Here is a 14,812-nt window from a genome sequence, read left to right on the forward strand (position 1 = left end):
ATCTTTGTAGTAAGCTTGGTCCTGCTCCCTTATCTCTGTAGTAAGCTTGCTTCTGCTCCCATATCTCTGTTGTAAGCTCAGTTCTGCTCCATTATCTACGTAATCTTGGTTCTATTCTCGTGTCTATGTAGTAGGCTCGGTTCTGCTCCCTTATCTCTGTAGTAAGCCTGGTTCTGCTACCATATTTCTGTAGTAAGCTCAATTCTGCTCCCATATCTCTGTAGTAAGCTTGGTTCTCCTCCCATATTTCTGTAGTAAGCTCAGTTCTGCTCCCATATCTCCGTAGTAAGCTCGATTCTGCTCCCATATCTCTGTAGCAAGCTTGGTTTTCCTCCCATATCTCTGTAGTAAGCTCAGTTCTGCTCCCATATCTCTGTATTAAGCTCAGTTCTGCTCCCATATCTCTGTAGTAAGCTCGGTTCTGCTCCCTTATCTCTGTAGTAAGCTCATTTCTGCTCCCATATCTCTGTAGTAAGCTCAGTTCTGCTCCCTTATCACTGTAGTAAGGTTGGTTCTGCTCCCTTATCTCTGTAGCAAGCTCAGTTCTGCTCCCATATCTGTGTAGTAAGCTCGGTTCTGCTCCCATATCTCTGTAGGAAGCTCGGTTCTGCTCCCATATCTCTGTAGTAAGCTTGGTCTTGCTCCCTTATCTCTGTAATAAGCTCACTTCTGCTCCCTTATCACTGTAGTAAGGTTGGTTCTGCTCCCTTATCTCTGTAGCAAGCTCGGTTCTGATCCCATTAAGTTAATGTACTTAATGAGATGATGAACACAGAGAGGTATTTATATATGTAGATTGGTAATACAATAAATTGGTTTGATAAATAGAGGCTAAAAAAATGTCTAGTGGTTGTGGTGCCACCTACAGGTTATTGTTTTTTTCTGCAGGTTTCTGAAAATGAATGTTTAAACTGCATTTGTTGATCAAATCGTGAATGTGTGGTTTGTAACTTTTTTTGCTGAAGGGGGCAAGTTTACCTTTCAAATGGTGTATTATTTGTGTGTGAGGGGCGAAGTAATCACCGAAAAAGCAGTGCATGTTTACAAATGTGTTTGCATATGTGACTCACCTGCAGTTTAGTGTGCAATCCTCCAGTGTGCCTGAAATTGGCTGGGCAAGGCATTCGGCAAGCTAGAGCCCCAAGGCAAATGTTATGATTTGTTTGTGATGCCTGTAAGCAGCTTTGTGGTAGTGTGCTATGGGGTAGTGTGGTGCCACCTGCAGGTCATTTTTCCTTACTGCAGGTTTATGAAAATTAATGTTTAAACTGTATTTTGTGATGGTTTGGTTGGCTATTTTCTTAACCGAACAGGGCAAGTTTACCTTTCAAATGGTGTATCATTTGTGTGTGTTGGTGCAGTATGAACGGAGCTACAAAGTAATCACCTGAAAAGTGTTTAGAAATAATATAGGATTTTAGGAGTCGGTCGATTTTATATCAACCCAAACTGGCCAAGGACAGACCCCTCAGCCCTGCTCACCTACTCTTACACTGAATAGGATCATGGAAACCTACATTTTAAAAAAAATGGCAGATCAGCAGTTTTTTTCTCTCAGAAACAGTAATTTTCTTAAAGAAAGACTAAGAAAAGCAGCCAGTGCCCCGGACCTTCCTGGTGTGTGACATGTCACCTAGGTGAGGGCAGCAGGTACAGAGCCGGCATACCGGGCTCTACACCACACATTGCTGGCTTCCTGCAAACTCCGTCGCCCGCTCTTCTCCGCCTCCTCCGTGCGCGCCCCCGCTCCTCAGTGCGCGCCCCCGCTCCATGCTCGGTCCCCTCTTTTCCGTCTCCGGTGTCGCCTTATAGGCACAGCTGACCCGCGGCTCTCCCGTTGCCCTCCGTGTTTCCGCAGCACCACAGACCTCCTCTCCGCTCTGTGCTGCGCCATTTCCCCGACAGCGGAGGCGCCCTTCGTTCGGAGGCTTCGTCCCTTCCCCTAGACCCGATTCCGTCCGTGGAGGGACCCCCACCCGGAGCAAATATTCCGGAGAAAAAGAGACTCCCGGAGAGGACTGCTGCGGAGATGGAGGCGGTGGGGCCCGGTAAGTGGTGTCCGCCTGGCTCCATGTAGGCCGGGGCAGCCCGGGATGGGTAGGCCTCACCTGAGGCAGGTCGGCTATGGTGCGGACGTGATGTGTGGTGTGCCCGGCTGTGCTAGTAATATGCCGCCTGCACGGGAGGGGGGCGCTGCATTCTTCCGGGAGTGCCCGGGCCACAGTGAGACCTTCCCCGGGAAAGCGGCTGCTCCATGGCTGTAGTAGGGGACAACGGTGGGGCAGCACACATGTCATGGGAACGAACAGCACTGAGGTGCACGGTGTGTGTGTGACGTGTGCTACGTATTATACATATATGTGCACGGTGTGTGTGACGTGTGCTATGTATTATACATATATGTACACGGTGTGTGCTACGTATTATACATATATGTGCACGGTGTGTGTGACGTGTGCTATGTATTATACATATATGTACACGGTGTGTGTGACGTGTGCTACGTATTATACATATATGTGCACGGTGTGTGCTACGTATTATACATATATGTACACGGTGTGTGTGACGTGTGCTATGTATTATACATATATGTACACGGTGTGTGCTACGTATTATACATATATGTACACGGTGTGTGTGACGTGTGCTATGTATTATACATATATGTGCACGGTGTGTGTGACGTGTGCTACGTATTATACATATATGTGCACGGTGTGTGTGACGTGTGCTATGTATTATACATATATGTGCACGGTGTGTGTGACGTGTGCTACGTATTATACATATATGTACACGGGTGTGTGTGACGTGTGCTACGTATTATACATATATGTGCACGGTGTGTGTGACGTGCGCTATGTATTATACATATATGTACACGGGTGTTTGTGACGTGTGCTACGTATTATACATATATGTGCACGGTGTGTGTGACGTGCGCTATGTATTATACATATATGTGCACGGGTGTTTGTGACGTGCGCTATGTATTATACGTGTATGTACACGGTGTGTGTGACGTGTGCTATGTATTATACATATATGTGCACGGTGTGTGTGACGTGTGCTATGTATTATACATATATGTACACGGTGTGTGTGACGTGTGCTATGTATTATACATATATGTGCACGGTGTGTGTGACGTGTGCTACGTATTATACATATATGTGCACGGTGTGTGTGACGTGTGCTATGTATTATACATATATGTGCACGGTGTGTGTGACGTGTGCTACGTAGTATACATATATGTACACGGGTGTGTGTGACGTGTGCTACGTATTATACATATATGTGCACGGTGTGTGTGACGTGTGCTATGTATTATACATATATGTACACGGGTGTTTGTGACGTGCGCTATGTATTATACGTGTATGTACACGGGTGTGTGACGTGTTCTACGTATTATACGTGTATATACACAGTGTGTGTGACGTGCGCTATGTATTATACATATATGTGCACGGTGTGTGTGACGTGTGCTACGTATTATACATATATGTGCACGGTGTGTGTGACGTGTGCTATGTATTATACATATATGTGCACGGTGTGTGTGACGTGTGCTACGTAGTATACATATATGTACACGGGTGTGTGTGACGTGTGCTACGTATTATACATATATGTGCACGGTGTGTGTGACGTGTGCTATGTATTATACATATATGTACACGGGTGTTTGTGACGTGCGCTATGTATTATACGTGTATGTACACGGGTGTGTGACGTGTTCTACGTATTATACGTGTATATACACAGTGTGTGTGACGTGCGCTATGTATTATACATAGTAACATAGTTATTAAGGCTAGGTTCATATTGCGTTAGAGTAATCCGTTTAGCGCCTAGCGCTAGCGGATTGCGCTAACGCAATGTTGTTTTATGGGGTTGCATTAAACGTCCCCGCTCTCGCAGATGTCCGCGGCGCGCCACAAAACACCGGCACATCGCTAGCTAGTGATGCGTGTCACCATTGCTGTTAATGGGCGCGCTAATGGACGCGTTGCACGGCGTTAATTTCGCCGTGCAACGCTGTCCGTTAGCGTGGTCACATTAACGCAATATGAACCAAGCCTAATGTTGAAGGAAAACTTTAAGTCCATCTAGTTCAACCCATAGCCTAACCTAACTTGCCCTAACATGTTGATCCAGAGGAAGGCAAAAAAAAACCCATGTGGCAAAGAGTAAGCTCCACATTGGGGAAAAAAATTCCTTCCCGACTCCACATACGGCAATCAGACTAGTTCCCTGGATCAACACTTCATCAAGGAATCTAGTGTATATATAACCTATAACATTATACTTTTCAAGAAAGGCATCCAGTCCCCTTTTAAATTTAAGTAACGAATCACTCATTACAACATCATACGGCAGAGAGTTCCATAGTCTCACTGCTCTTACAGTAAAGAACCCGCGTCTGTTATTATGCTTAAACCTTCTTTCCTCCAGACGTAGAGGATGCCCTCTTGTCCCTGTCTCAGGTCTATGATTAAAAAGATCATCAGAAAGGTCTTTGTACTGTCCCCTCATATATTTATACATTAAAATAAGATCACCCCTTACTCTTCGTTTTTCCAAACTAAATAGCCCCAAGTGTAATAACCTATCTTGGTATTGCCGACCCCCCAGTCCTCTAATAACCTTGGTCGCTCTTCTCTGCACCCGCTCCAGTTCAGATATGTCTTAGGCTACGTTCACATTAGCGTTGCGCGCCGGTGCGTCGGCGACGCAACGCGCGACGCACCAAAAACGCGCGCAAAAACGCTGCGTTTTTCGACGCGTGCGTCGTTTTTTGACGAAAATCGGACGCACGAAAAATGCAACTTGTTGCATTTTCGTGCGTCCGACGCTAGCGTCGAAAACGATGCACATGTCGAAAAACGCAAACAAAAAAACGCACGCGTCCCCTATGTTAAACATAGGGGCGCGTCGCCGACGCAACAGCGACGCACATTAGCGTAACGCGAATGTGAACGTAGCCTTATACACCGAAGACGAGAACTGTGCACAGTATTCTAAGTGTGGTCGAACTAGTGACTTGTATAGAGGTAAAATTATGTTCTCCTCATGAGCATCTATGCCTCTTTTAATGCATCCCATTATTTTATTTGCCTTTGTAGCAGCTGCCTGACACTGGCCACTAAATGTGAGTTTGTCATCCACCCATACTCCCAGGTCGTTTTCATTGACGGTTTTGCCCAGAGTTTTGGAATTAAGCACATAATTATACATCTTATTACTTCTACCCAAGTGCATGACCTTACATTTATCCCCATTAAAGCTGATTTGCCATTTATCAGCCCAAGCTTCTAGTTTACATAAATCATCCTGTAATATAAAATTGTCCTCCTCTGTATTGATTACCCTGCAGAGTTTAGTGTCATCTGTAAATATTGAAATTATGCTCTGAATGCCCCCTACAAGGTCATTAATAAATATGTTAAAAAGAAGAGGGCCCAATACTGACCCCTGTGGTACCCCACTGCTAACCGCGACCCAGTGCGAGCGTGCTCCGTTAATAACCACCCTTTGTTTCCTATCCCTGAGCCAGCTCTTAACCCACTTACATATTTTCCCCTATCCCCATTATTCTCATTTTATGTATCAACCTTTTGTGTGGCACTGTATCAAAAGCTTTTGAAAAGTCCATATACACTACGTCCACTGGGTTCCTTTGGTCAAGTCCATAACTTACCTCTTCATAGAAATTGATGAGATTAGTCTGACAGGAACGGTCCCTAGTAAACCCATACTGATATTGGGTCATGAGGTTATTCCTCTACAGATACCCCAGCATAGCGTCCCTTAGAATACCCTCCAGGATTTTACCCACAGTAGAGGTTAAGCTTACTGGCCTATAATTACCGAGTTCATTTTTTGCCCTCTTTTTGAATATTGGCACCACATTTGCTATACGCCAGTCCTGTGGTACAGACCCTGTTATTATGGAGTCTTTACAAATTAAAAATAATGGTCTATCAATGACTGTACTTAATTCCTGCTTTACTCGGGGGTGTATCCCATCCAGGCCATAGAGATTTGTCAATTTTAGTGATTTTTAGACTCCGCCGCACTTCCTGCTGGGTTAAGCAGGTGACACTGAGGGTATGTTCACACGTCAGGATTTCTGGCCGAAATTTTCCTGACAAAAACCTGACATTTCTGCCAGAAATCCACATGCGTTTTTTTTGCATTTTTCTTTGCGGTTTTTAAGCGTTTTTGATGCGTTTTTTTTCTTGCGTTTTTTCCAAATGCATAGAATAGCGGGAAAAATGCAGAAAATCCGTAAAATTAATGAACATGCTGCTTTTTTTTACAGCAATGCGTTTTTTCCGCAAAATAAACGCATCATGTATTGTGCACAAAAATTGCAGAATGCATTCTAAATGATAGGATGGATATGTAGGCGTTTTCTAATGTGTTCTTATTGCGAAAAAACCTGAACGTGTGCACATACCCTGAATGGTGAATTTTTGTTATCACTGATCATATTGTCTGCCATGGAATTTTCTTGTGTAAATACTGATGAAAAGAAGTCATTTAGCATATTGGCTTTTTCCTCATCCTCATCCACCATCTCACCCAGACTATTTTTAAGGGGGCCAACACTATCATTTTTTAGTTTCTTACTATTTATGTAGTTAAAGAATATTTTAGGATTATTTTTACTCTCTCTGGCAATGAGTCTCTCTGTCTCAATCTTTGCTGCCTTGATTTGCTTTTTACAGAATTTATTTAACCCCTTAGTGACCGAGCCAAATTTTTGAAATCTGACCAGTGTCACTTTATGTGGTAATAACTCTGCAACGCTTCAACAAATCCCAGTGATTTTGAGATTGTTTTTTCGTGACACATTATACTTTATGATAATGGTAAATTTAGTTCAATATTTTTTGTGTTTATTTATAAAAAATATAAAAAAATTGAGAAAAATGTTAAAAAATTAGCAATTGTCTAAATTTGAATGATTATCCCTTTAATCCAGATAGTCATACAACAGCAAACCATTAATAAATAACATTTCCCACATGTCTGCTTTACATCAGCATCATTTGTAAAATGTTCTTTTATTTTGTTAGCATTTTAGGAGGTTTAAAAATGTAGCAGTAATTTTTCATTTTTTCAAAGAAATTTACCACATTTATTTTTTTAGGGACTTATCCATGTTTGAAGTGACTTTAGGGGTCCCATATATTGGGAAACCCCTAAACGTGATACCATTTTAAAAACAGCACCCCCTGACATATTGAAAACTGCTGTCAGGTAGTTTATTAACCCTTCAGGTGCTTTACAGGAATTAATGCAAAGTGGCATGACAGAAATGAAAATGTGTATTTTTACCACCTAAATGTTGCTAACTTCTAAACAGATTGCTACAGCTGTCAGACTCTAAGGCCGCTATTTGGTCATGAATTGCCATGGCAAACATCAGGACAACAAAATCATGATCTGAGGGCACCAATTGGGATAAAGAAGAAGCCCCCACACTCTGTTAACCATTTATAATGATGTAGTCACTATTGACAGCAGCATCTAAGGGGTTAAACAGATTTAGATGGTGCAAATACTGATCGTGGCTGATACAGCAAGTTGTCAGCTATAGTGTACAACTGACAGATGCTGGATTGTCACCTGTATGGGGAGGCTATTCTCTTATATCTCAGGTCAGTTAAAAGACGTATTGGCGGTCATTAAGGGGTTAATTTACTGTAATTATTTAATGCCTCATCACTACCTACTTCCTTTAATTCTCTAAATGCTTTCTTTTTGTCACTTATTGCACCCCTTACAGCTCTATTTAGCCATATTGGATTCCTCCTATTTCTAGTATGTTTATTCCCATACGGTATATACTGTACACAGGTCCTATCCAGGATGCTAATAAATGTCTCCCATTTTCTTTGTGTATTTTTATGTCTCAGGATATTGTCCCAGTTAATTACACTAAGATCCTCTCTCATCCGTTGGAAATTTGCCCTCATAAAGTTTAGTGTCCTTGTCACCCCTCTACTACACATCTTATTAAAGGATACATGAAAACTTATTATTTTGTGATCACAATTCCCCAAATGACCCTCAACCCTTATATTTGCTATGCGGTCTGGCCTGTTGGTTAATATTAGGTCTAGCGGTGCCCCCCTTCTTGTTGGGTCCTGAACCAGTTGTGAAAGGTAATTGTCTCTCATAGTTGTCAAAAACCGATTACCTTTGCTGGAATTGCAGGTTTCTGCTCCCCAATCTATTTCAGGGTAGTTGAAGTCCCCCATAATAATGACTTCTCCTTGAGTCGCAGCTTCATCTATTTGCTTTACGAGGATATTCTCCGTTGCTTCCATTATTTTTGGAGACTTATAACAAACCCCTATCAGTAATTTATTATTTGTTCTCCCTCCCCTTATCTCCACCCACAGGGACTCTACATTTTCATTAAATTCACCTATATTATCACGCAGGATGGGTTTTAAGGATGATTGTACATATAGACACACCCCACCCCCTCGCCTATCCGTTCGGTCATTTCTGTACAGACTATAACCCTGCAAGTTAACAACCCAGTCGTGGCTCTCATCCAGCCATGTTTCAGATATCCCCACTATGTCATAATTATGCTCCAACACCATTAATTCTAATTCGTCCATTTTGTTGGCAAGGCTTCTGGCATTAGTTTACATACATTTTATGTATCTCTCTGCACCTCTATTCTTTCTTAAATTATTAACTGTTCTAACCCCACCCTCCCATGCCACCAACACACCCAACTTCCTTATTTGTGCCCAGGTCTCTATCTGCACTATCTCCCGTTGCCTCTCTGGCCTGGCACGTGGTACAGGCAGTATTTTGGAAAATACCACGTTGGAGGTCCTTGCTTTCAGCTTGCGGCCTAATTCCCTGAAATCATCTTTAAGGACCTTCCACCTACCTCTAACGTTGTCATTTGTGCCAATGTGCACAATGACTGCTGGGTCCTCACCAGCCCCTCCCCAGTAATCTGTCCACCCGATCAGCGATGTGTTGGACTCGAGCGCCAGGTAGGCAGCACACCGTTCGACGATCCCTGTCTTTGTGACAAATTGCCCTATCTGTTCCCCTAATAATTGAGCCCCCACCTACCAGCACCTGTCTGGCCTGCCCTGCTCTCCTATTTCCCTCCTTACTGGAGCAGTCACTCCTCCGGCTTTCTGATATACTGTATGTATATGGGGGTGTGATGTGTGCTACGTATTATACTTATATGTACACGGGTGTGTGACGTGCGCTACGTATTATACATTTATGTACGTGTGTGTGTGTCACTGAACCGTGCGGAATCACCGCGCCCAGTACATTGGATTGGAAATTTATTTTGCAGAGACAGAGCGTCTCCGCAAGATAAATTAACAAGCTGCGTCTCGAAAGACATGCCGCATGTCAGTCTCCACAGGGATGCCGGAGTAGTCCCTGCCCGCATAGTGGAGATGGGATTTCTTGAAATCGCATCCACTATGCTGTAAAATCTGGCCGCTACGGGTTTGACACTGCGGATGAATTCGGCGTCAAACCCGCATCATTTACTGACCGTGGAAGCATACCCACAGACTTTCATTAGATGTGGTAAAACCGCATTATCTTCCTAGTCACATGCGTATTTAGTGCGGGAACGCAGCTTACTACGCATGTGTACTAATTTAAATAATGGTGAATCTTGGGACCCAGCTGGACATACACAACACAGGAAGTGAAGGAAAGCACGGAGGCCCCCCTTAAAAAAAAAAAAAAAAAAAAAAAAAAAAAAAATATATATATATATATATATATATATATATATATATATATATATATATATATATATATATATATATATATATATATATATATATATATATATATATATATATATATATATATTTAGCTATTGAACCCGTTCTACGCCCGGGTGGCGAGCATTTATATTGGTATATTGTCTCCATCCTGGTATGTGCTGCTCCATCCTGCGTCCCCATCCTGTCATGCGCTGCTCCATCCTGCGTCCCCATCCTGTCATGCGCTGCTCCATCCTGCGTCCCCATCCTGTCATGCGCTGCTCCATCCTGCGTCCCCATCCTGTCATGCGCTGCTCCATCCTGCGTTCCCCTTCCTGTCATGCGCTGCTCCCATCCTGCGTCCCCATCCTGTCATGCGCTGCTCCCATCCTGCGTCCCCATCCTGTCATGCGCTGCTCCCATCCTGCGTCCCCATCCTGTCATGCGCTGCTCCATCCTGCGTTCCCCTTCCTGTCATGCGCTGCTCCCATCCTGCGTCCCCATCCTGTCATGCGCTGCTCCCATCCTGCGTCCCCATCCTTATGTGCTGCTCCATCCTGCGTCCCCATCCTGTCATGCGCTGCTCCATCCTGCGTCCCCATCCTGATGTGCTGCTCCATTCTGCGTCCCCATACTGCCTCTGACCCGCTCGGCGCTGGGGGGCCTGAGCAGGCGGGGACACCGGCGCGCTGTGGGGGTCAGGTGCCGTTATCGCCGCCAGCTCAGGCCCCCCCAGCACTTACTATATTCACCTGTCCCCGTTCCATCGCTGAGCGCCGCCATCTTCCCGGTCTCCTGGCTGTGACTGTTCAGTCAGAGGGCGGCGCCGGCGCGCATTAAGCATACATACATACATACATACATACATACATACATACATACATACATACATACATACATACACACACACACATACATACATACATACATACATACATACACACACACACACACACACACACACACACACACACACACACATACATACATACACACATATATATATATATATATATATATATATATATACATATACACACACACACATATATACAGTTAGGGCCAGAAATATTTGGACAGTGACACAATTTTCGCGAGTTGGGCTCTGCATGCCACCACATTGGATTTGAAATGAAACCTCTACAACAGAATTCAAGTGCAGATTGTAACGTTTAATTTGAAGGGTTGAACAAAAATATCTGATAGAAAATGTAGGAATTGTACACACTTCTTTACAAACACTCCACATTTTAGGAGGTCAAAAGTAATTGGACAAATAAACATAACCCAAACAAAATATTTTTATTTTCAATATTTTGTTGCAAATCCTTTGGAGGCAATCACTGCCTTAAGTCTGGAACCCATGGACATCACCAAACGCTGGGTTTCCTCCTTCTTAATGCTTTGCCAGGCCTTTACAGCCGCAGCCTTCAGGTCTTGCTTGTTTGTGGGTCTTTCCGTCTTAAGTCTGGATTTGAGCAAGTGAAATGCATGCTCAATTGGGTTTAGATCTGGAGATTGACTTGGCCTTTGCAGAATGTTCCACTTTTTGGCACTCATGAACTCCTGGGTAGCTTTGGCTGTATGCTTGGGGTCATTGTCCATCTGTACTATGAAGCGCCGTCCAATCAACTTTGCAGCATTTGGCTGAATCTGGGCTGAAAGTATATCCCGGTGCACTTCAGAATTCATCCGGCTACTCTTATCTGCTCTTATGTCATCAATAAACACAAGTGACCCAGTGCCATTGAAAGCCATGCATGCCCATGCCATCACGTTGCCTCCACCATGTTTTACAGAGGATGTGGTGTGCCTTGGATCATGTGGCGTTCCCTTTCTTCTCCAAACTTTTTTCTTCCCATCATTCTGGTACAGGTTGATCTTTGTCTCATCTGTCCATAGAATACTTTTCCAGAACTGAGCTGGCTTCTTGAGGTGTTTTTCTGCAAATTTAACTCTGGCCTGTCTATTTTTGTTATTGATGAATGGTTTGCATCTAGATGTGAACCCTTTGTATTTACTGTCATGGAGTTTTCTCTTTACTGTTGACTTAGAGACAGATACACCTACTTCACTGAGAGTGTTCTGGACTTCAGTTGATGTTGTGAACGGGTTCTTCTTCACCAAATTAAGTATGCGGCGATCATCCACCACTGTTGTCATCCGTGGACGCCCAGGCCTTTTTGAGTTCCCAAGCTCACCAGTCAATTCCTTTTTTCTCAGAATGTACCCAACTGTTGATTTTGCTACTCCAAGCATGTCTGCTATCTCTCTGATGGATTTTTTTTTTTTTTCAGCCTCAGGATGTTCTGCTTCACCTCAATTGAGAGTTCCTTTGACCGCATGTTGTCTGCTCACAGCAACAGCTTCCAAATGCAAAACCACACACCTGGAATCCACCCCTGACCTTTTAACTACTTCATTGATTACAGGTTAATGAGGGAGACGCCTTCAGAGTTAATTGCAGCCCTTAGAGTCCATTGTCCAATTACTTTTGGTCCCTTGAAAAAGAGGACGCTATGCATTACAGAGCTATGATTCCTAAACCCTTTCTCCGATTTGGATGTGGAAACTATCATATTGCAGCTGGGAGTGTGCACTTTCAGCCCATATTATATATATAATTGTATTTCTGAACATGTTTTTGTAAACAGCTAAAATAACAAAACTTGTGTCACTGTCCAAATATTTCTGGCCCTAACTGTGTGTGTATATATATATATATATATATATATATATATATATATATATATATATATATATATATATATATATATATATATATATATATATATATATATATATATATATATACCGTATTTTCCGCTTTGTAAGACGCACTTTATTTCCCCCAAATTTGGGGGGGAAATGTGGGTGCGTCTAACAAAGCGGATATACCGCTTACCATTACAGGCTGGGAGGAGGGGGTGTCCGCCGCCGCTACCGCCTGCCGCCGCTGTCGTCCGCCGCCACTGCCGGGGTTGTCCGCTGCTGCCCCGGGTGATGCTGAAGGCTCCGGTGCTGCGGGGGGCTCTGGCGACATATTGTGAAAGACCAGAGCCCCCCGGCAGTTCTTCCATGCGTTCCAGTATGACTTATTCCGGGAAAATGGCCGCCGGAATCTCGGGAGATGAGATTTCAGCGCTGAGATCTCATCTCTCGAGATTCCGGCGGCCATTTTCCCGGAGTTAGTTCCAGTATGACTGACTCCGGGAAAATGGCCGCCGGAATCTCGGGAGATGAGATTTCAGCGCTGAGATCTCATCTCTCGAGATTCCGGCGGCCATTTTCCCGGAATTAGTCATACTGGAACGCATGGAAGAACTGCCGGGGGGCTCTGGTCTTTCACAAAATGTCGCCAGAGCCCCCCGCAGCACCGGAGACAGCCCTACAGCACAGGAGCCCCCTGCAGACCCCTCATCCCAGCCTGCAGCAAAGGAGCCCCCTGCAGACCCCTCATCCCAGCCTGCAGCAAAGGAGCCCCCTGCAGACCCCTCATCCCAGGCTGCAGCACAGGAGCCCCCCTGCAGCACAGGAGCCCCCTGCAGACCCCCTCATCCCAGCCTGCAGCAATGCTCCACTCCTGCCTCCGGCAACGAGCCTGGGACCCTGATCCACCACAACGACAACCCCTGGTAAGTAATAAGACGCATGGATTATAAGACGCCCCACCAATTTATTAAAAAATAGTTTTTTCCTATTTTTCTCCTCAAAATTTGGGGTGCGTCTTATAATCCGGAGCGTCTTACAAAGCGAAAAATACGGTATATATATATATATATATATTAGATTGTGGCCCGATTCTAACGCATCGGGTATTCTAGAATATACATGTCCCCGTAGTATATGGCCAATGATGATTTGTGCATATTTATGTATGGTTGTCTGTTGTGCGACCTTTATGACATCATCGTCGCCATGGCAACCATTATGACATCATCGTCGTTGTGCCCGTTGCTGATTGGTCGAGGCCTGGCGGCCTCGACCAATCAGAGAGCCGGGATTTCCAAGACAGACAGACAGACAGACAGACGGAAAAACCCTTAGACAATTATATATATAGATATATATAATTTTATTAAATAAATAAATTTAATAAATTAATTATTTATTAATTATTATTATTATTTTTTTTTTTTTATGGCTTGGGGTTTTCCTATATTTAACTAGACAGAGTAAAGCAGACTACTAGGACTGGTATATCAGGCTAGTAAGGATCCAATATCCATGTACCTTACCAGCCTGATACTGGGCTGCAGCAGTCTGCTTACCTTGGATGGTTAGCAAAAATAGTGGGATCCCCTCCCAAAAAAAAAAAAGCGTGGTGTCCCCCTATATTAGTTAACCAGCCAAAGAAAAGGCAGACAGCTGCGGCCTGGTATTCTCAGGCTGGTGAGGCCCATGTATTTTGTCCCTCACCTGCCTAAAAATAGCAGCCCGCAGCCGCCCCAAAATTGGCACATCCAAAGATCCGCCAAATTGTGGCACTTTACCCGGCTCTTCCCACTTGCCCTGTAGTGGCGGCAAGCGGGGTAATATTTGTGAGGTTGATGTCACCTTTGTATTGTCCTGTTACATCAAACCCACGGCTTAGTAATGGAGAAGCGTCAATAAGACATTACTAATCCTATAGTTATATTTTAAATAAAGACACGGCAAGAATAAAATCCTTTAATTGAAATGACAGAGTCCTTTAATATTCGAAATTAAACCATACTTACTTCATCGCCAATTCCACCAAAGCCCTCGATCTCCTGTAAAAAAAGAAAAAAAAGCAACAGTATACCATATTTGTCCGTCGAAGATAATCCATAATGTCGCATGACGAGTCCAAATCTGCTACATCTGGATGCATTTGGCTGAACGGTGGCAATATTCCACCACCCAGCCTGACATCCAGACACAGCAGAGCTTGTAGATGACCACCGGAGATAACTCGGTCTTCGGTGGTCACCTGCAGAGCAGTTCTCACGATCAGCTGACCGTGAGAACTTTGCAAGTGACCGGAGACAACCCTG

General features: G+C 44.0%; 1 protein-coding gene across 2 annotated transcripts in view; it reads left to right on the plus strand.

Moving 5' to 3' along the window:
- The first annotated feature begins 1,745 nt into the window (after positions 1–1,745).
- The window catches only part of AGO4 (argonaute RISC component 4), a 111,831-nt gene continuing 98,764 nt past the window's right edge, over positions 1,746–14,812 (plus strand). The window contains exon 1 of one of the 2 annotated variants that reach the window (XM_069756844.1): positions 1,746–2,048. In XM_069756844.1, coding sequence (XP_069612945.1) covers positions 2,030–2,048 — 19 coding nt within the window. In that variant the 5' untranslated portion in view covers positions 1,746–2,029. The remainder of the gene's footprint in view (positions 2,049–14,812) is intronic. The other variant, XM_069756843.1, reaches the window with a different exon arrangement.

Source organism: Ranitomeya imitator, chromosome 3 (genome assembly GCF_032444005.1).
Source record: "Ranitomeya imitator isolate aRanImi1 chromosome 3, aRanImi1.pri, whole genome shotgun sequence".
Classification (NCBI taxonomy): domain Eukaryota; kingdom Metazoa; phylum Chordata; class Amphibia; order Anura; family Dendrobatidae; genus Ranitomeya; species Ranitomeya imitator.